At 38.8% G+C, this 20,981-nt stretch overlaps 1 protein-coding gene across 1 annotated transcript; it reads left to right on the forward strand.

Moving 5' to 3' along the window:
* The first annotated feature begins 411 nt into the window (after nt 1–411).
* On the forward strand, nt 412–4,458 carry LOC149161784 (peroxidase 19-like). Its single transcript, XM_089435565.1, has 4 exons — nt 412–1,333; nt 1,601–1,795; nt 2,177–2,342; nt 3,465–4,458. Exons 1-4 carry the CDS (start codon nt 1,094–1,096, stop codon nt 3,875–3,877), a joined length of 1,014 nt encoding a protein of 337 aa, XP_089291691.1. The 5' UTR covers nt 412–1,093; the 3' UTR covers nt 3,878–4,458.
* Nucleotides 4,459–20,981: the final 16,523 nt, after the last annotated feature.

The following is a 20,981-nucleotide window of genomic DNA, read 5'->3' on the forward strand; positions in this document are numbered from 1 at the left end:
TAGGCATATATTATATAAGATAATCTATCATTTGTTCAATTTGGGGTGACTGGTTACGCCATTTGATAATTGACTTTTGTATGGGTTTGTTTTTCGATGTTTTATTTTCGAGGAACCAGGCAATTTTTTTGGGTTGAGTATCAAGTCGAATAAGTAATTTGGGTTTTATTGATATACATATATCTTTTTGGAGTAAAAATAAATTAATTTAGAGATTTTAACTTAAAATCTCGTAATTTATATAATACTTTATATCAAAGTGATGATGATTAAATTGCCCAAAACCATCTAACCCAATCTAATGATTAAATTGCCCAAAGCCATCCAACCTAATCTATGATGATTAATGATTAAGCTGCCTAGAGCCATCATAACTCAATCAAGTAGATTAAAGAAAGTTGACCTTGAATATTTTTATGGTTCAAACAGCAATTCTGTCATTCAGGTCCATTCAAAATTTGATTTTGAAAGACAAGATTGTAGTTTGTAGTTGAGACACTTTTTAACAGCGTACTGCTCCCAAATTCCTTCCAAAACTGTGATTTTTACCAGCGATTCTGCTTCCAAATTCCTGCCAAATTTGTGATAAAAAGGCAGGAATAAATAAATGCCCCTTATCTTACGCTACCGTTCACGGATCCTAATGCCTGCCTATATTTTCTTTCATACGTCATTAATTACATGGCCTTCAACTGTTTTCGGCCAGAACACCATTTTCAGTGAAGCCTTCATCGATTACAGCCTCGTTTTCCCACTTTTAGCGGTCAAAGATCACAGATGATTCATCGTCCCAGATTGATTAGACATAGGGTGTATTTGGCGTTGAGTCGTTGAGGGCTTTGATGTTTTTTTGCCTCTATTTTATCTTCATGCCTAAGACCTCTGTTATTTTTTTATATATATAGTCTTATAGATGGGCTCATTTTCCCAGCTCTGTCACGGGCTACGATGTTGTTAATAGTTTTTTCCTTCTTCTTCTTCAGAATAGTCTCTGCGTGTTTTGTACTGTTGCTTTTGTCGTCTATTCGTCTGTATTTAATTAAGCTCAATATTGAAAGGGGAGGGGGTGGAGGCTTTCGGTATTAGAGCTCAAATGCCCTTTTCCTTGAATGTTTGGGCTGGTATAATGGGCGTGCGAATACTTAGGTATTTGATCATTGTTTGGGTTATTTGTATTAGAATTACAGATGCTCAGCTCAGTGAGAATTTCTACTCAAAGACTTGTCCCTATGTGGAGGCCTTAGTGTTGGGTGTGGCTAAGCAGAAGCTTGCAGAGGCACCTAAGTCAGGCCCAGGCACTATCAGGCTGCTCTTCCATGACTGTTTTGTTGATGTATGCTCATGCTCTTTCTCTTTTCTGAAATACATGTATAGGAATTAAGATACAAGATGGTGGTGTATGAATTGATTCACTGTATTAAGTTTGATGGGTGTTATGAGACTATTGCTCGATCAAATCCCTTTATGGGTGGATTGATTCACTCTAAGAGAATATGCAGACACGTCCAAGTGAAGTTTTATAATTTTATTGGCATTGATATTCATTGTATTGTGTTTTTGGAGTAAGGATTAATGTGCTTGATGTAATCCTTTAATACAGGGCTGTGATGCATCAGTGCTGATTTCTTCCACTCCAAAACACCAGGCTGAGAGAGACGCTTATGATAACAAAAACTTGGCTGTTGATGCCTTTGATGCTATCAACCAGGCTAAAGCAGCTGTGGAGGCCAAGTGTCCTGGTGTTGTCTCCTGCGCTGACATTCTAGCCATAGCAGCTAGGGATTTTGTTGCTTTGGTGAGTGAATTTTGAAGTTGGTCTCTGCAACCTATTTCAAATCTGATAGCTAGATTGATTTGCTCAAGTTCAGCTTGAAGTTGAAGTTAAATGATGGTATCTTTAAGAAAAACAATACTTTGGAGGCCAGTCATTCACTTGGCTTTGAGATTATACCACTCATTCATTTGGCTTTGAGATTATATTCTAAGCAATCTTGACCAGCTAGTGGTATACACTGTACAGGACTAATTATTGTTTTTGGTTTTGCTGATACATGCACACACATATAGACAGGCTTTGAGATTATATTCTTCAGTAATTTTCTCTTGTTTTACTCATGTACACTGTACAGGACTAATCACTGTTTTTGGTTGCTGATACATGCATACACATATATAGACAGGAGGTCCTAACTATCCAGTGAAGAAAGGGAGAAGAGATGGAAGAGTTTCTAATGCAAGTCGGGTTAAAGGCAATCTCCCCGAAGCTTATTTCAATGTCGATCTATTATTAAACACTTTTGCTTCAAAGGGCTTAAACAGATCAGACATGGTAGCTTTATCCGGTGAGCAAATTTTCCAGAACACCCTTATCGTTTATTTCTTCATTCATGGATGAAAAGACGAAATGAAATTCAATACAGGTCCATAATTCAATGTATCTGGGCGAAGAAAACTTAGGTTCAGAGAGAATTTTAGTTGGTGTTCACTTATCACATGGTAGAAAGCTCGCCATACTTTAAAGATACAGGAAATGCTGATTAGGTATTCACATGTCAAACAGTTGCCTGTAATGATTCAAACAGGTCTCTTTTCCAAATCTTCTGATGAATCGAGCAGGCTTCTTTTCCAAGTCTCAAACATCCTCATTTTACCTAGTGCTGTACTACTTATTATAACTTTTTTATTTTGGCCTAGTTTCTAATAATTGCTACTGCACCATCAAATGGCTGATCAATGAAATGCCAGAGCTCCTTGGTTGCACAATTGTAAGGCTCACTGAAATTATTGGATCATATCATAGCATTTTGACTTTAGCCCAATTCAGGTCAGGATTGAACTGGAATAATTACTTGTCTCTGAAACTTGAAGATTGGTTTGCTTGGCATGTAAGTTGCAGGACATTTGAATTGTTAACAGGACATTCAGGTCTCATGATTGATTGATTATAGTGTAATTACTTTTTTTTAAGTAGAGAAATCATTACATTGGGTAATGTTTTTTTGTTTTTTCATTTTATAGAAATAAAATGTTAAAGAATTTTGATTAATTTTTTATATTTTTAAATATGTATCATTATTTTAATCTTATAAATATAAATTATCACTAAATTCATCCTAAACATAGATTAATTTATAGAATTAAGGTTTCTGTGATCAATATCAAATTTATAGAAAAGATTTTTTCTTAAAAATTACATTTTATTTCTTTTGATCCAACCATTTCGACCCAACAAATGTGGTTCATCATCAACACAAGTTTGATGATCAACGATACCTAAAGATTCCAAACATCGACAAAATGAAATAAAATGTGATTTTTACAGAAATTTTTTCTCATACATTAATTATTTAATTGTGAAAATAATATTAATTTAAACACATTATCCTTCCTTCAAAATAATATTAATTTAAACACATTATCCTTCCTTCAATATCTTGATCTTAGCATTTAACTATGCATTGCAGGTGCTCACACCATCGGTTTCTCTCACTGTGATGGATTCCTAGATCGATTATACAACTACCACAGGACAAATATGGCAGACCCTTCCATGGACCCAAGGCTTCTGAAAGCTCTGAAGATGTCCTGTCCTAAAACGGGTGGCAATGCAGACATCATCACACCATTTGATGTGAACACTCCATTTGCTTTCGACAACGTGTACTACAAGAATCTGCAGCTAAAAATGGGGCTTCTTGGAACCGACCAAGCTCTCTTTTCAGACCCACGTACAAAATATCTCGTCCAATACTTCGCCAATAACAAAACTCAGTTCTTCCAGGCTTTCGCTGCGGCCATGGACAAGATGAGCAGCATTGGTGTCAAAACAGGAAACCAGGGCGAAATCAGAAAAATCTGCACTCAATTCAACGCTTAATATCAAATCCCAAATCCCATTACGTTCGAAGTTTTTGTGAGCAGTTTAAGTTAGCACTGCTGGTTAAAATGAAGTGTTATTTACGAAGAGGTTTGAGATTCAAATCCCCAATTCGTCTGTACTGTGTACTGTGAAAAGAGCTTAGTTTCGCATACTTCCTAATTCAAATCTTTGAAATTCAAATCTTTGAAATTCATCTGTATTGCAAAATTGGCATACTTACCGACCCAATTATCAATTCCCCTTACAGTGATTAGGCTCTGGTTTAGCATTGCAAATATTACAGTGGTTAGGCTCTGGTTTAACCGTACATTCCTTATGATTCATGAATGTATAGATATTTTCTACAGTGACATTCACTGTGTTACATATTTCGTTCTGCATTAAAAAAGTACTTCCTACTTTCATGTGTCACTGGACTTTAAACTTCCACCAAGGTCCACGATCTGGTCAGGATTTCAGTGGAGTGTACGATTCAACATTCGAGTCTGTCTAAACACCAGACATTAATTTGGCAATAGAATTCTGTAATATGATGATGTAGTCTTTTCCAAAATATATTTGATATCCTTTGGGATCTATATATATTTGATATTCTTTGGCTTTTTTGATGTAATTTTCTAGCTCCACAGTAAAACTCTGGTACAGGCGTTGAGTTTGTGTTTCCTTGGACGGTAAATCTGTTGGAAAGATCTGTCATAGATGTGTTTCCAAATTATTCTGATGTTGGCTGGCTGAAAAGCTTTACATTCATTATAATTTTGCTGCAGAGCGGGTACATATGACACGTGACTGCATCACTGTATTTTTCTTCTCGTGACCACATATGTATTTATACTCTTGGAATATTTGATATGGAGCAGCTTTACTTTAAAGGTGTCATGAATATAAGGTTTTTCAAACAGCTTTCAAACAGCTTTACTATAAAGTTGTCCTACATTTAATTTTTTCAAGGATAAAGCTTAGGCTGACTTTCAATTCCTTTTTCTTTTTGGGTGTTAGCTTTCTTAATATAATACATAAAATATGTATGGTATTGGATGTAGTGTAAACAATATTATATTAATTATATATGACATAAATGTAGTGGATGGAGTATCCATGGTGTTAAAAGCTGTAATCCCATGTCTCATTTAAACAGGTTAGTATATTATTATTATTATTATTATAATATTTAATAAATATAAATAATTATAAGGGTTAAGTATATTAAAGTTATTACTATATTTATATTTAATAAATAGGAATATATAAATAGAAATAATTACAGTGTGAGTAAAAAGGCAATTTTACAAATACAAATAATTATATTAATTCTAAAAAAATGTTGCTGAAAATAGTATCACATCACTCTAAATATAGTGTTGAAAAGAATTTTGGCACATAATGTAAAAAACAACTAGTATCACTTTAAACATAGTTTTAAAAAAATCTTGGGACATAATGTAAACTAATAACTATTAAAAGAAAATCACACCAATTCTAAACACATATGTCAAAAGTAGTGTGCAAACAAACAAATACACCATTTGAAACACAATAATCACACCAATTCTAAACTTGACAAAATAGGTACTTGCAAACATAGTATGACAATGGAAATGCACAAACACACAATCTCAGTAACTTCAAAAAACAATTTCAAATAAAGAAACATCAAAACCAAGCATGAAGTTCAAACAAATACATACAAACTCCAAACTCCATAAAAATAGGTAGCACAAACAATCAATTGCACTAAATAATGTGCAAACAAATATCATGCCAATTGACTTGTGTAAGAGAGAATCACACTAACTCCAAATGTATGACACCAAACTCCAATCTCCCAGACTTGTGTGAGAGAGAATCACACTAACTCCAAATGTATCATACCAAACTCCAATCTCCCAAAAAAATGTTAGTGGCAATGAAATATCACACCAAACAATATTATGCAAGTAAACAATAACATCATTTACAAAAGATAGTCCAATGGATAATTACACTAACTCCAAAGGCAATGTTAAAAAATAACTGCACTAACTCCAAAAAACAGTCACATCAAATGGTGCAAAAAGAGACAATCATAATGATTGCAAAAAGTAGTCACAACAAATGGTATAAAAAGAGACAATCACACCAACTCTAAAAAATACTTGTGAAAAATATTCACACTAAACAATGCATGAATAGATAGTCACATCAACTCCAAACATTGTGTGTTATCTCTCAAACTTGTTTCTTTAGGATCAAGAGATTTTTTAAAGGTCCATACTTATCTTAAAGTGTAGTAACATTAGAAAATCTCACTACACTAAGAATTTTATACAATTTCTAGAATTTATTTATTTATTTTTTGTTTTCTAGAGTAAAATACTTGTGTTTTATAAAATATGGATCATTCATAAAAAAAAATAGAAATTCGTGAATATTTTTTGGGGAAAAAACATGAAAATTATCCCATAAATGAAATCTAACCTCTAAGATTTTTCCTTATTTAAGATATTAAATTGAAAATATTGCTTGGACAAAATAAAAAATAAAATTTTAACAGTTGCACCCATTATAACCTATCATATTTCTCATTGCTTCCTTAATATGCACCTTCCCTCATAATCTCATATTTGCTCGATAGTAAGTTTTTGTTTCTTTTCTTTAATCCAACAAGCATATAAACTTTGCTTCTTGTCGAGAAAATGCTTTGAGGGAAACTCCTCACTCTATAGGGTCTTGCTTTTCTTTCCTTTTATTGCATATCTTGTTAGGTAAAACTTGACTCGGTGAAAGAATGAAAGTTCCCCAGCCAAACTGTGGTGCTTTTGAGCACATGGTTTTACACTTAAGTAATTTGTCTAAGAGAATTGCTTCATTTTTTTAATATTTGAAAAAAATATTTGGGGCATGATCAACAATTCATTGAAAATTAGTTAAGTACTTTTCTTAATAAAATCAATACTCTTATTGATTTCTTGAATAACAAACAAGGTCTTCCATTCGAGAACAAAATCAATTTGATCAAGGCGAGTTGGCATGCAAGGATTAAAATACTAAAATATGTTATTTCTAAATGCTCATGTTGATGAACACACAAGAAAAAATTTCTTCAAGTATATAAAAGTTGTTGATGAATTACAAGGGCCCAAAATGATTAGAGCTTCTATGTTGATTCTAAAAGACATGTTGCAAGAAGAGTTGAATGTTATCATAACATCATAGGGAAATGAATTTGACAACCTAATTATTTTTTCAAATGATGATATTAATGAATAGTTGGTTAGAATTGTTAATAATAATCAAGACCAACTAGTAACTACCAAGCAACTATGACTAAAAGATGTTATGCAACCAACTCACAAAATAGAAGAAAAGGTAGATCAACGACTTAAAAATTACCCTTTTCAAGGGTGAAACCTACTTTACATTACATAAATGAATAATTCTTGGATGATTCAAATGATAAGACCTCCTTGGTATATATAGGAGTATAAGGGGTCATAATATAATCAGAGTCTACATAACAATAATAATGTAAGGGCACAACAATAACAATAGTGGGTTTCTATGGGGCACAACAATAACCACATGAGGATACATGGCGATCCAGGTGGATATTGGTGGCCACCATCCTATTCCACTTGGACCCTCACCATTATTTTTTCAATTTTTTTCAGTTTCCTTAATTGTATCACAATTTACTATTTTTGGCAGTTGTTCGGGTCCTAAACTTCCGGAGTCGTTTTGAGGCTCTAAGCGACGCTTTTTGGGTAAAATTCTGAAACGTTTATAGAAATTGTGTTAGCAGTTGTATTCCTCGGAGAGATATTTCCAACGAGATATCATATGCCTCAAACAAAGATAATATGACCAAGTTACAACCGCAGGAAATTTAGGGACCATAAACTCTTGGTGTTACATCTCCTCGGGTTAGGGTTTTCTCTTATTGTTCAATAATAAAAAGGCCTTTGAGCCTCATTGTAACTGAGATTAGAGGCATGCAGCCACCACATATCTTCTTAGGGATAAACTACCATCGCTCGATCTAGTCTTATTTCCATTCTATTTGTAAGAATATTTTAGTATTTGATATTAATGAAATGAAGTGTTGTTTTCACTGCATCTCTATATTTATGGTTATATTTGTAATTTGTTGTGTTCCTGTTTAAATCCATATCATCGGTATTAGAGGGGTATGATCGTTCTCTGTTTTTCTTTGCATGTCCCCAACGAGGTCAGCATATAAGGAGTTAGGGCTCGATTTGGTTGAACCTTTGCAAGATCAACCTCGCAAACCCCAACGGCCACCCATGGGGGCAGAAAAGAAAGACAAGGGAGCAGGAGATCCTATCAAAATATTGCTCAAGGAGGCCCTCAAGAAACAAAGGAACACGATGATGGATAACTTTTCCTAGTCCTTCAATGGTTGCCACATTCGGCAACCACTCTAGAGGCTCCACACCTTTTAAGGTACAAGTAAACTTTGACATTCCCATATTTGAGGGCCAAGTAGATGCAGATGTCATAGATAAATGGTTAAATTTGCTAGAAGGATATTTTTGTTCATGATTTTTCCAGTCGGGAAAATATTACTTCTTCTCTTCTCAAAGTCGCCCCCCACATCAAGGACTAGTGGGAAACCTACTATGAGCAGAAGGATGAAAGTACAAACTCATTGTTTTCAGTCGCTCCCACTTGGAATTCATTCAGGGACGCCATCAAGGAGCAGTACTACCTTGTCAGGAGCTATGATGAAAAATACATAAAGTGGACCACGTTGTGGCAAGAAAGGGACCAAGATGTGCCAGAGTTTATAAATGTTTTTCATACCCTTCGCATGAAGTTGGGTATTAAGGATTCTAAGAAACATTTGGTACTCAATTACCACGACTTCCTACACAGATACATCTAGGACAAGATGGATTTCCTAGACATCTCCTCGCTCGGCATGACGTATCGATACACTGTCAAGATCAAGCAGAAGTTTAAACAGAAGAAGCAAGACTTTGGATTTGCGAATCTGAATCAAGGGAAAGGTCCCCCCAAACCAAAGACCAACGGACAAAGCCAAGGCGAGACGACCTAGGACAACCCACCAAAGCCACAAGCAAAGGAAAATGTTGTGAATTCGAAGAAGGACATAAGAAAGTGGTGTGAGTTCCATAAGAGCTCCACTCACAACACAAGTGAGTGTCGAGCCAAGTAGTCACTGGTGGCTGAGCTGAAGGCTTCAGAATCAAATGCATGTTTCGACTCTGAGTCAAAACCCGATAAGGGGAATGACAAAGGGAAGTAGATTATTGATGCGGAGCCCAATGCCATCGTTGCCACCATGAATATCTAGAAGGAGGAACCCAAATATCCATAGTAGGAGGAGCGTCTCTTCCACTCCTAGATGTGGCTAAAGGGTTCCCCGCTATAGCTCATTTTCGACAGCGGCAGCCAAAAGAACCTCATTGCAGTAGAGGTCGTGAAGCGGCTGGGATTACCGATCACGACACACCCACAATCGTACACCATCGAGTGGCTTCACCAAGGAAGAGATCTTCGCGTGAGCCAACAATGCTGCCTTCCATACAACATCAAGCCCTTCACGGATGAGGTATTATGTCACATTGCTCCCCTTGATATTTGTGATATATTATTAGGTCAACCATACTTGTGGAAGCGACATGATGTGTATGAGTCAAGGCCTCACATTGTTATTGTTACCTTGGGAAATAAGTTGTACAGGATACCGGAGGTAGAACCGCCTACCACCATCTTTTGGTTACTGCAAAACAATGCAATAAGCTCATTTCGAAAATCGGGAAATTTGTTTTCCTGATGATATGCCCTCAGGAAAAGAAGAAGACTGTGGCCACGACCTCCAGACAGGGTCCCTTCGCATGACAACAACAGATGGACAAGGTTGTGGAGGAGTATGAGGACATCTTCACCTCCCCCGCAGGGGTGCCTCTGCACTATCAAGTCAAGCACTCCATCAATCTAACCCCAGGTGCATCATTTCACAATGGACCAATCTATTGGTGCTTCGTTCTAGAGAACGATGAAATAAAGAGGCAGATTCAGGAGTTGCTGCAGAAAGGTCACATCAAGCTGAGTTCATCACCCTATGGGAGCCCGACCGAGTTGGTACAAAAGAAGGATGGGACTTGGAGACTCTGTATTGACTATCAAGCACTGAAAAAGATCACTGTCTGGAATAGGTACTTGATTCCACGGATTGATGACCTTATGGACCAACTCAAGGGGGAAACATGTTTCAGTAAGATTGACTTGAAGTCTGGATATCACCAGGTACCAATCTAACCCTTTGATGTGTGAAAGACTTCTTTCAAAGCCAAGGAGGGCCTTCTCAAATGATTGTTTATGCCTTTTGGGCTGATGAATTCTCCTGCAACCTTCATGAGGATGATGGATGACATCTTGTGGCAATTCACCAACTCATTTGTAGTGGTATACTTGGATGACATCCTGATCTTCAGCCAAAGTTAGGAACAATACCTCCACCACATCTGATAGGTTCTCCAAACACTTTGACAACACAAGTTGTGTGCCAATTTGGAGCAATTCACTTTTGGCAGTACCTGGGATACATTATTGATGAATGAGGGGTGCATGTGGATCTAACCAAGATCCAATTCATTCGGGATTGGCTAGCCCCAACCCCTCTGACAGAGCTCCGAAACTTTTTGGGTCTTACCAATTTTCTACCGCAGGTTCTTGTTGGGGTTCTCTCATATCACTTGGCCCTTGAGTCAAGTCACCAAGGGAGGAGCGAAAGCAAAATTATTGTGGTCTAAATCTCAATAGAAGGCATTCACAAAGTTGAAACATTGCCTCTACTCTGCACCAGTGCTCACATTACTAGACTTGCAACAACCATTTGAGATCAAAACATATGCCTCTGACTATGCTATTGGGGCAATCCTTACTCAACAGGGGCATCCAGTGGCATATCACAGTGAGACACTTTCAGACACGGTCCGTAAGTATCCCAATTATGAAAAGAGATGTATTCAATTATGTAAACCCACCGAAAATGGAAGCATTACATTTTGGGGAAGGAAACGGTCATCCACAAAGACCACCAACCACTACAGTTCATATAGATGCAAGGGAAGTTGCATAATAATCGCCATCAAAAGTGGTTCACATACCTGCAACAGTTCCATTTGAATATGAAGTATAAGAAGGGTAGCACCAATAATGTTGCAAACTGCCTCAACTGACCACTGATTATGGCGTTAACCACTGTGCTTAACTCTTGTGGGCACGAGACTTCTGATTGGCCACTTCTCTACAAAAGCGACCTAGAATTCGAACACACACACCATATGCTCTTTGAGGGTCAGTAAGTTCCATATTTTCACCTTCAAGATGATCTGTTATGCCACATGGGACACCTTTGTGTTCCTTCAAGCGAGCGTTCTAAGATGATTTGGTAAGCACACTACAATCGGCCCGTTGGGCATTTCGAGGTCGAGAAAATGGTGATAGTACTACAAAAGTACTTTTATTGGCTGAATCTTCGACAAGATGTCAGGAGTACATCATATCGTGCACTGCGTGCATCATTTCCAAATCGACCATCAAGAAGCAATACCTCTATACTCTGCTGCCTACCCCTCGTCGACCTTGGTGTTATAGACATTTTTGGGCACTGCAACCCCAATCATACATGTCCATAAACCAAGGGTTCCTAAGTCCCTAAAAGTTTTGTTTCATACCCTAAAGGAACAAGGTCAGCTGATTACATCATCTCCCAGAAGTTCTCCATAGGAAACTGCTCAGAACTGGTCAAAACCAGACCATACAGGTTGCTCAGTGCTAAGGGTGCGATGCATCCCACCTGCCCATTGTAAAGGGTGCGATGCATACTGAAAAGCCCTTCTGTAGGGTGTAATGGGTGAGAGTGGACAAATGGCAGAGACAGTTTGCGAGGTGGATGATCATAGAATCTTCCAGAAACTTCTCCTATGACACTTGCCTCTCTGAATTCACCCAAGGATGAGTAAGAGATCATCAATCTCCAAGTGGAATCAAGAACTATCAGAGAGAGGACACTAATCAAAATCCCAGAAGCTGACTCACTCCCCTGCAATCATCTATATATGGATCCCTCATCCCAGAGATCCAAAGGCTGGAATTTTGTATCTTGTAAGGAAGTGTTGTTGGTTTGTTGGTGCAACATCATAGTGTTGGGTGATCTAAGCTTTTCATGAGGTGAAGAGGGGCTTTCATACTGGGAGGATAACGCTGGTTCAGAACAATTGGTTGTAATCCTCTTTGCTATTCTTGATATTAATATAGCTATTCAAGTTTTCCTCCACATTCTTGTATGTTTGATGATATATGCATTTGTGTGGTCAATATATATCTGGTCCTATATTGTTTATGATTGTAGATCTCTGTTCTTCGATAGAATTATGCTGCTTTGATTCCACAAGTGCTCTTTGAAGCTAGGTAGACGAAGGAAAAGCGGAAAGGATCTGTCAGAAGGGAGAGGAACCAAGCAAGGACCCAAGTGCAAGACTGAGGTTGGTGTCCTTTGTTCCCCTCTTATCTACTTCTCATAAAGGAAAACGAAAGTAGTTTTAGTTTGTTTGTTTCTAAGATAGCTACCAGTCTTAGTGGGACTAGCAGCTCCAAGTGGACACTAGATTTCTCGATAACAAAATGGCGACTCCACTGGGGAGAAAATAGATTGTTTGCTTGTCTATATTTGTTTGTTTTATAAACTTACAGACGGAGCCTGAAGTCAAGCCAGCTAGCCTTCGAACTGCATTTGCTATGCAAGTGCAAAGTAGATCAATGTTGCTTCACTCAATCTCTAGGTTTTTTTTATAAACTAAATAATCGATTTGCAAAATTTCTAATTTCCCTAGTGGTGGTTCTAGTAACCTAATTATATCAACCCCTGCGATTTATATTTACTGAACATCACTTGCTCGGCCTAAATCCCTGAACTAAGCTACAAACTGTGACCCGGAACCAAGATGAAGTCTCGTCCCCAGACCATCGCACTTTCTCCTCTTGGGAACCTGGATGCATCGCACCTCCCGTGTGCAGTAGGTGCGCTGCATCGCACTTTCCCTGTGTTGCAGGTGCGCTGATCAGACAAGAACTCTTCTGCTCTCAGATTTTGGTTTCTGTGTTCACTCTCTTCAGCTTTATTCAGGAGTTCTGTTGTCTATGATCAGTATACCACTGTGGAAACCCTATTCCTTTCCATCATTCCACCTCCATTATGCAAAGAGCTGTGAATGTTTTTATGTATTGTGCGCCATTTTCAGTTCTCTTTTACAAAGAAGTAGCATAACCAACTGTTGTCTTTTGATTTGAGAGTGTCGCAAGGGTCGTTTTCAGTCAAAGAAAAGAATTCTATTGTTCTTGATGGTCGATTATACAGTTACTCTTGTATTTGATTTGAATTAGTAGTTTTTCAAGTGTCGAAAGCAATTTTAAATTCAAAATAGCAAAGTGTCGTCATTATCTTCCTTTCGTTTTTGAAGAGAAATTTGTTAGTACTGTCGCTTTGAAAATATAATTCAGATTTGTACTTAGCATTCTTCTTGTCATTCACACATTAAGAAAGCTGAAAGCAAATACATGCATGTGCATTTTCATTTAGATTACTTGTTGGTTTGATTTAGGACAGTGCATCTAGTGTGTGCTCTCTGCTCTATGTTGAAAGAATATCATCTCTCTTTCTTTAGTAGCTAGGATTTTCATTGCAGAAAGAAGATTAAACGATTGTTTATAATCTTAGATTGCATTTTAGGAATTGTACATCTACATCACGCGGTGAACCTGAAAGGAAAATTTCTTAAGAAATGTCAACTGTAAAATAAATTTAATGAACATAAAAAGGCTTTGGAACCTAACGCACAACATTTAGAAGTCTAGGCTAGAGACATATTCCGGCATCGTAAAACCTGGTAACTATCGCTTTCATTGTTGGTTGGGTGATTCCTCCTCTTTGAGACGACAAGTGCCAGTACGGACTTGTGCTCCCATGTACCATCGAGTATATATTGGGAGACCACAATAGGCTATATCCTTTATCCATAGGAAGCCGTGTTTGCCGCCCTATCGATCGCAATGCACTGAACACAACATTCGGGAAGATTGACTGCCGTACCATAAAAAGTATTCTGTAGTTTTGCGATTGGTTTGGTAATCCCTTTGTCTAGATTTCCAGAGTAGTCTCTTCCATTCCTTTTTAGACTCCTAAAGGAAAAGGTCCATCTGAGCACTTGTCACTTCAGGCTCATTAAAAATCGAAGGCGAATAGAGTCATCTTTTGTTTTTTCTCGACTCTTAAAAATTGAAAAAACAAGTTGTGTCAAAGCGTCTAAAATTTATTTTAATCGGAATACTATCACCATTCCCGCGTTGGTCTTAGGTTGAGAAAAATGGAGTCCACCAACCAAGGATTTCCCCTTGGAGGAAATCCTAGTCCTTTGTCCTCTTGTGGAGATGTTGGTGCACCTCATATGGCCACATTGTCACTTCTAGGATTGACGATTGGCTTGCCAATATGGATCTTCTCGACCTCCGTCGTTCAGAACACCGTGATTCTTGAACAATCAAGTCAACAACTAGATGATACTGAAGTTACCCCCCAACCTTCTACTTCGTCTGATTCTCCCTCTCCTCCTTCCTCTTCGCTTGATAAAGCTGGTAAAGCCAAAATTCAAGTAACTAAGAAGGGGAAGAAGGGGAAGGAGAAGAAAGAGAAGAAGAAGAAGGAGCCAAAGGCGAAAAGGGGTAACTAGGCATCGTCTAGTGAAAATCTGCACACTGCACCATCCAAGCCTAAATCTGCATGTGTCATTTGCAAAGGAGACCACTATCATCGATATTGTCCTTGCATCCCTCGGATCTTAAGGGACTGGTCTCCTCGTTTGCACAATCCGGTGTCATCAACCTCTGAAGATCATCTTGAAAGTACACCATCAACTAGTGAAAGCAAAGCATTTGGATAGAAAAGGAAATGTAAATTTCCTTGTAAACTGTGTGAAGGCGATCACGTCGTCCACTGTTGTCCCTTCCTAGACGAAGCTAAAAGAGTCTTGGATAACCGTCCTGCTTCACTGCTACGTCTTCCTCCTGGATACAAGAAGCACTTGTCGAGTCCATCACTAGTTGAAAATATGACTAACACGCCATTGTGGTCGGTCGAAGCATCTATCATTGAGGATAAACCCGTTGAATCCATACCAGACGAAAGTCAAAAGGTTGAGGCAGCAGTCGACCCAGTCTTGTCTTTGGAAGGTCCATATTCAGATGATACAATCACCGAAGAGAATGAGAACGACACAGTTCAATTTTTTTTCATAAACACAGACTCCAATGAACATGGGGGCAATCTACCCGTTCCTTTACCGCAGGAAGGAAGTTCATCAGAGTCATATCTGGCTATCTATTTGGTCCCACCTCCAAGCAACCTAGTTGTTTCCTACTATTGGAATCTACTAGGCAGACCCCATTTACCGGCTAATGTACCATTCCGAATCATTGTACAAGCTTACAAAATGATCATGGTCGGTACCATCATAGATGAAGGGGCTTATGCGAGTATCCTTTCCTCAATTGCTTGGGAAGCGCTTGGTTCGCCATCGCTTCTGCCTGAGATGAGAAATCTAACAGGCTTCGACAAAGGAACCAGTCGACCGTTAGGGATCCTTCCTAATGTTCCCATAACGTTCAGAAGGAAAATCGTTTACATGAACGTAATGGTAGTCCAAGGACCTCTAGATTATAATCTACTCCTTGGGCGAGACTATATTTATAGCATGGGAGCCATTGTCTCCTCACTCTTTAGAGTAATGTGTTTTCCGCATGAAGGCCAAGTGGTTCAGCTCGTAGACCAGATTTCGTTCCCTAGTTCACACATAGCTAATAGTCAAATGCCATCCCTAAATGGTCTTTTCACGCAAGGAATGTCTCATCAATCTCCGGTCCGTCCACTTGAAGAGTGCGAGTGATTCGGGGGGACATGACTGAAACCCAGGGGGCATGCACCCTGGTCTGTTTCAACAGGAAAACCTTGGGTATAGGGTAAGTTTTCGTGAAGGATTTAATACTAGTCCAACGCCCGTCCGTATAGGAAGAGGGAGTTAGACCGGGATAAGATTCTTTCGTCAAGGTTAGGTGATTGGAGCCTTTGTCTAGATGGACTAAGCCGAGGAAGTGTTTCTGTCTGCTGTGCGGATGGAAACTATCTTGTGAACGCGAGAACTTCTAGATGGTAACCTGGAAACTTTACTTCACTATACCTGGGGGCATGCAAACCTTTTTTCCTGAAAGTAAAGAGCGATCATTTATTTTCTTAGTTTGTAGTTTCTCAACCCTTTAAACTCGTAGGATTGGTCATTCCTAGCTTACATAATGAAAGGATTCGGAGCAAAGTTTCAAATGGTGCAAGCTCCCTAAAAATTGAACCTATTGATGAGACATCCTTATTATATGACTGGAACGAGTAGTTTTTATGCGAAGTTCAAGCTCGTTAAAAATTAAACCTTAGCAATGAACAAATGTTTCCCCCAGAGTTTAAGCTCATTAAAAAATGAACCAATCCCTGGTAAATAACCATTGTGAATGCATTATCATCAGCTTTTTGAGCCCTGGTCGTGTTCTTACCATCACTTCCACTCTGTTTAAGCCGATCATTCACCTCCATTTGATTGTTTACCCCTTTTGAGGAACTGCTGCAAAGAGTGATCATGTTAGCCATCCTTGTGACACTGTCGTGATTGGAAAATTCCAAACCTTACCTGGAATTAGCTGCTACCTGAAATTATCACTCGTTCCTCAAAAAAAGAGTCTCCTTTAATCTATTTTCATCTGACTCGTAAAATATGAAAAGATTGCCGAGCAATTGGCCTCTCCAGCTCGTTAAAGCTACCGGGAGTGCTATCCCTCTTCTAAATTTTAATCTTTTTGGACCTAAGGGATTATTACACAAAAAGATCGAGCGCTTGTTTTGTTCGGCTCGTTAAAATTACTGAAAATTCATCCCTTTCGTATTATTTTATACTTTTTCGGACTTAAGGGATTATATAACGAAAAAGGATTATTAGAGTTTCCTTTACATCCCTTTCAGACTCTCTAAAATTGAAAAGGACCGATTTATCTTTGTCGTTAAACTCGTTGAAACCAAATAGCGACAAACTTGTCCATGTAGACAAGAACAAGTTTCACTGTCGCTAGGCTCGTTAAAACATAGCGACGGGTTTTCCCAAAGGGAAAATTATAGAACAAGCATATGTTATCCTCCTCAATCTTGAAAAAAATAAAGAGGTACTGGTCAGTAATGACTGGGGAAAAATTGGGAAGAAAACTTGAAGAAACTTTATTGGTAGCAAGTCGCTCTTGAACATGACACTTTCACTCCACATCCGAGTCGGGTTGGGTTATTCCGTTCACCGGTCATATCACCATTGGTCCATCGCACCATCCATATTTGGTGTTAACGCTACCAATCCATGTTAGTGTCACCAGTATGTTCAAGAGAATTCGCTCAGAGAATTCACCTGTGTCTCATCCGCTGCAATACATTCACGCTCCATTCTTTCATGACCGCCACCCTGAACCCTGTATCATCAGATTGTTTTCACCTCCAAAATCATTTACTCTGTTCCGTGTCATAGATGTGGGATTCATTAAGGCCCTCCTATGACGGGTCGCCTCTTGTTGCTCGAAAACATTGGAAAAAAATTCTTGCATTTGTATTAGGCTCTCGAGGGGCCCATTTGAAACTTTTTCGAACTGCTAACCAATGGAAAGCTAGAGCCTTAGTTTTCACCCACCGAGATAGAGGTAAACGCAAGAGAGATATTTGTTATTTGTGGATTACTCAGATCAATTCATTATGCTACCGAAAATGTGGCATAATCTTATCAACATCCCAATCCATCCATTTCGATCCAAAAATGCTTTTTATATCCACTCTTTTTTCAGGAAGATCTTTACGCAATTTCTCATGATCATTTCTAGATCCAGAGCTAACGACAATTTCCAGGGTTGAACCATAATCTGTGGAAAAAGCTGGCTTCAAAGTACTAAAAGGGTTGTTCCTAGGTTGACTTCTTGGATAATGAGCTTGCATGCCTCAATGGCAAGTTTCTCACTTCTGGTGACAGGTTTACATCAATGGCCTTCGACCGAAAGATTTTGCGTGGTGTTCGACACCAAGTCCCTTTTTCACATCATACGAATTGTACTGTAGTACCTTGAGGGTCATCATCATTATCGGTGATTCCTCTCATGCCTATTAACAGCTTGCATCATTGGCTGGTAATGAGGCGATGTCTTTCCATGTTCGACTCCAGAACATCTTTCACATGGATCGACTTGTACTCCGAGTGAAGATTGGATGAGTTTGAAGACCTCGGATCTAGTTTCATCTATCCGGGTCGCGTTATATTCAGGAAAATAAAGACATAAAATTTACATCATTGCTACACAGATGATCATCTGAATCAAAGGATGATGACTCTATTAGAATCATCAGTCTACCACACAGACGGTTGTCTGTCTTATGTACATGAAAACGAATTTATAAAACTGAGCATGGGAATGCCCGCCTCAGCTAGATCATGAAAAATATTATGAAGATAATGTATTGTATTGTATCTTATTACAGGTCGCCTTCCAGCTCAAAAAATCTTCGGATCCTCATGATAAAGCATTTCACCCGACATCAAAATATTAATGACCTCATGATTTAGGGGGCAACTGTTATAGAAATTTTTGGGCACTGCAACCCCAATCATACATGTCCATAAACCAAGGGTTCCTAAGTCCCTAAAAGTGTTGTTTCATACCCTAAAGGAACAAGGTCAGCTGATTACATCATCTAGCAGAAGTTCTCCACCGGAAACTGCTCAGAACTGGTCAAAACTGGACCATACAGGTTGCTCAGTGCTAAGGGTGTGATGCATCCCACCTGCCCAGTGTAAAGGGTGCGATGCATACTGAAAATCCCTTCTGTAGGGTGCGATGGGTGAGAGTGGAAAAATGGCAGAGACAGTTTGCGAGGTGGATGATCATAGAATCTTCCAGAAACTTCTCCTATGACACTTGCCTCTCTGAATTCACCCAGGGATGAGTAGGAGATCATCAATCTCCAAGTGGAATCAAGAACTATCAGAGAGAGGACACTAATCAAAATCCTAGAAGCTGACTCACCCCCTTGCAATCATCTATATATGGATCCCCCATCCCAGAGATACAAAGGTTGGAATTTTGTATCTTGTAAGGAAGTGTTGTTGGTTTCTTGGTGCAACATCATAGTGTTGGGTGATCTAAGCTTTTCATGAGGTGAAGAAGGGCTTTCATGCTGGGAGGATGATGCTGGGTTAGAACAATTGGTTGTAATCCTCTTTGCTATTCCTGATATTAATAGCTATTCAAGTTTTCCTCCACATTCTTGTATGTTTGATGATATATGCATTTGTGTGGTCAATATATATCTGGTCCTATATTGTTTATGATTATAGATCTTTGTTTTTCGATAGTATTATGCTGCTTTGATTCCATAGGTGCTCTTTGAAGCTGGGTAGACGAAGGAAAAGCGGCAAGGATCTGTCAGAAGGGAGAGGAACCAAGCAAGGAACCACGCGCAAGACGGAGGTTGGTTTCCTTTGTTCCCCTCTTATCTACTTCTCATAAAGGAAAACGAAAGTAGTTTTAGTTTGTTTGTTTCTAAGATAGCTACCAGTCTTAGTGGGACTAGAAGCTCCGAGTGGACACTAGATTTCCCGATAACACTTGGGAATCCATCTCCATGGATTACAAGTTAGGCTTTCCTTCTACTAATCATGGCAATGACTTTGTCTTTGTGGTCATCGATAGATTCTCGAAGATGGCCATTATGGTAGCTTGCAAGAAGAATATCATAGTAGAAGACACTGCTAAACTCTTCTTTAAACGAGTGTGGGTACACTTTGGGATCCCACAGTCTATCATCTCAGATTAGGACAACAAGTTCCTTATTACATTTTGGTCCAGTCTTTGGTCGATGTTGGACACCAGGGTCACTAAGTCCACAACTTTTCATCCCTAAATTGATGGCCAAATAGAGGTCATCAATAGGATGATCATACACATCCTACGCATATACAATTCAAAGATTTCATGCACATGGGATGAAAGCCTCCCTTATGTCTAGCACAACTATAATTGTGCTCTCCATAACTCGACTGGCCACAACCCTTTTCAGGTGGGCTTGGGATTCTAGCCACTATGTCCCATTGATGTGGCCATACCATTTGCAGCGACTCAGGCAGATTTGGCTCATGTCTAGTCCCAAGCTGACAAGGAAAATAACTTCATTGAGCACATTAAAGACATATTCCAACAGGTCCATGACATATTGGACAAAGTCAATGCTAAGTGCAAGCAACAACATGATCAACATTGGGTGCCACACAAGTTCCAAGTGGGCGAAAAAGTTTGGCTACATTTGTAGAAGGAGCGTCTTGTTGGGCTCCACTACAAGATTCACCTGCTTCGATATGGGCCATACACCATCACCAAGATTGTGGGAGATAATTATTTTTAGCTCAACATTCCCCCATTCCTTGGCCTGCACCCAATGTTCAATGTGGATTGCCTTCGGCCATACTTTCCACCATTACTGGACACATCCAACATTGTAGAAAAACTCACACCAACAAAGTTAAATCCAGACTACATGGAACATGCTGCAACTGATCAGATCATGGATGCATATGTTATCACTGAAAAGTCTGTTGCCAAAAAAAATAAAAAAATTTAGCCTAGCTTAAAGTCAGGGTGTTTTCGCAGCGCATAAATCCGTTAGCAGTTTCGCAGCGCCATCTGTTTTAGTGATTTCGTAGCGAAAACACTGACCTTGCACTGGCTTCGCTGCGAAATTGGGAAATGACAGATATTTAAAGTGAATTGATGGAAACACTACAGGAAACGAGGTTTGTCAAGATGTTATATGTGGGCTTGTACTCCATTGAAGGGGAACATTCCAGTGGTAATTTTGCTTTGCGCTCACAGCTGTTGTGGCAGGTTCTCATGATCACCAACGAAGGTCCATCAAAACTCTGTTTCATACTCAAGTCTCAAAACCGTGGTCCTTTTT

Source organism: Pinus tabuliformis, chromosome 5_2 (genome assembly GCF_031772625.1).
Source record: "Pinus tabuliformis cultivar Carrire ecotype Pingquan chromosome 5_2, CPIR1, whole genome shotgun sequence".
NCBI lineage: Eukaryota > Viridiplantae > Streptophyta > Pinopsida > Pinales > Pinaceae > Pinus > Pinus tabuliformis.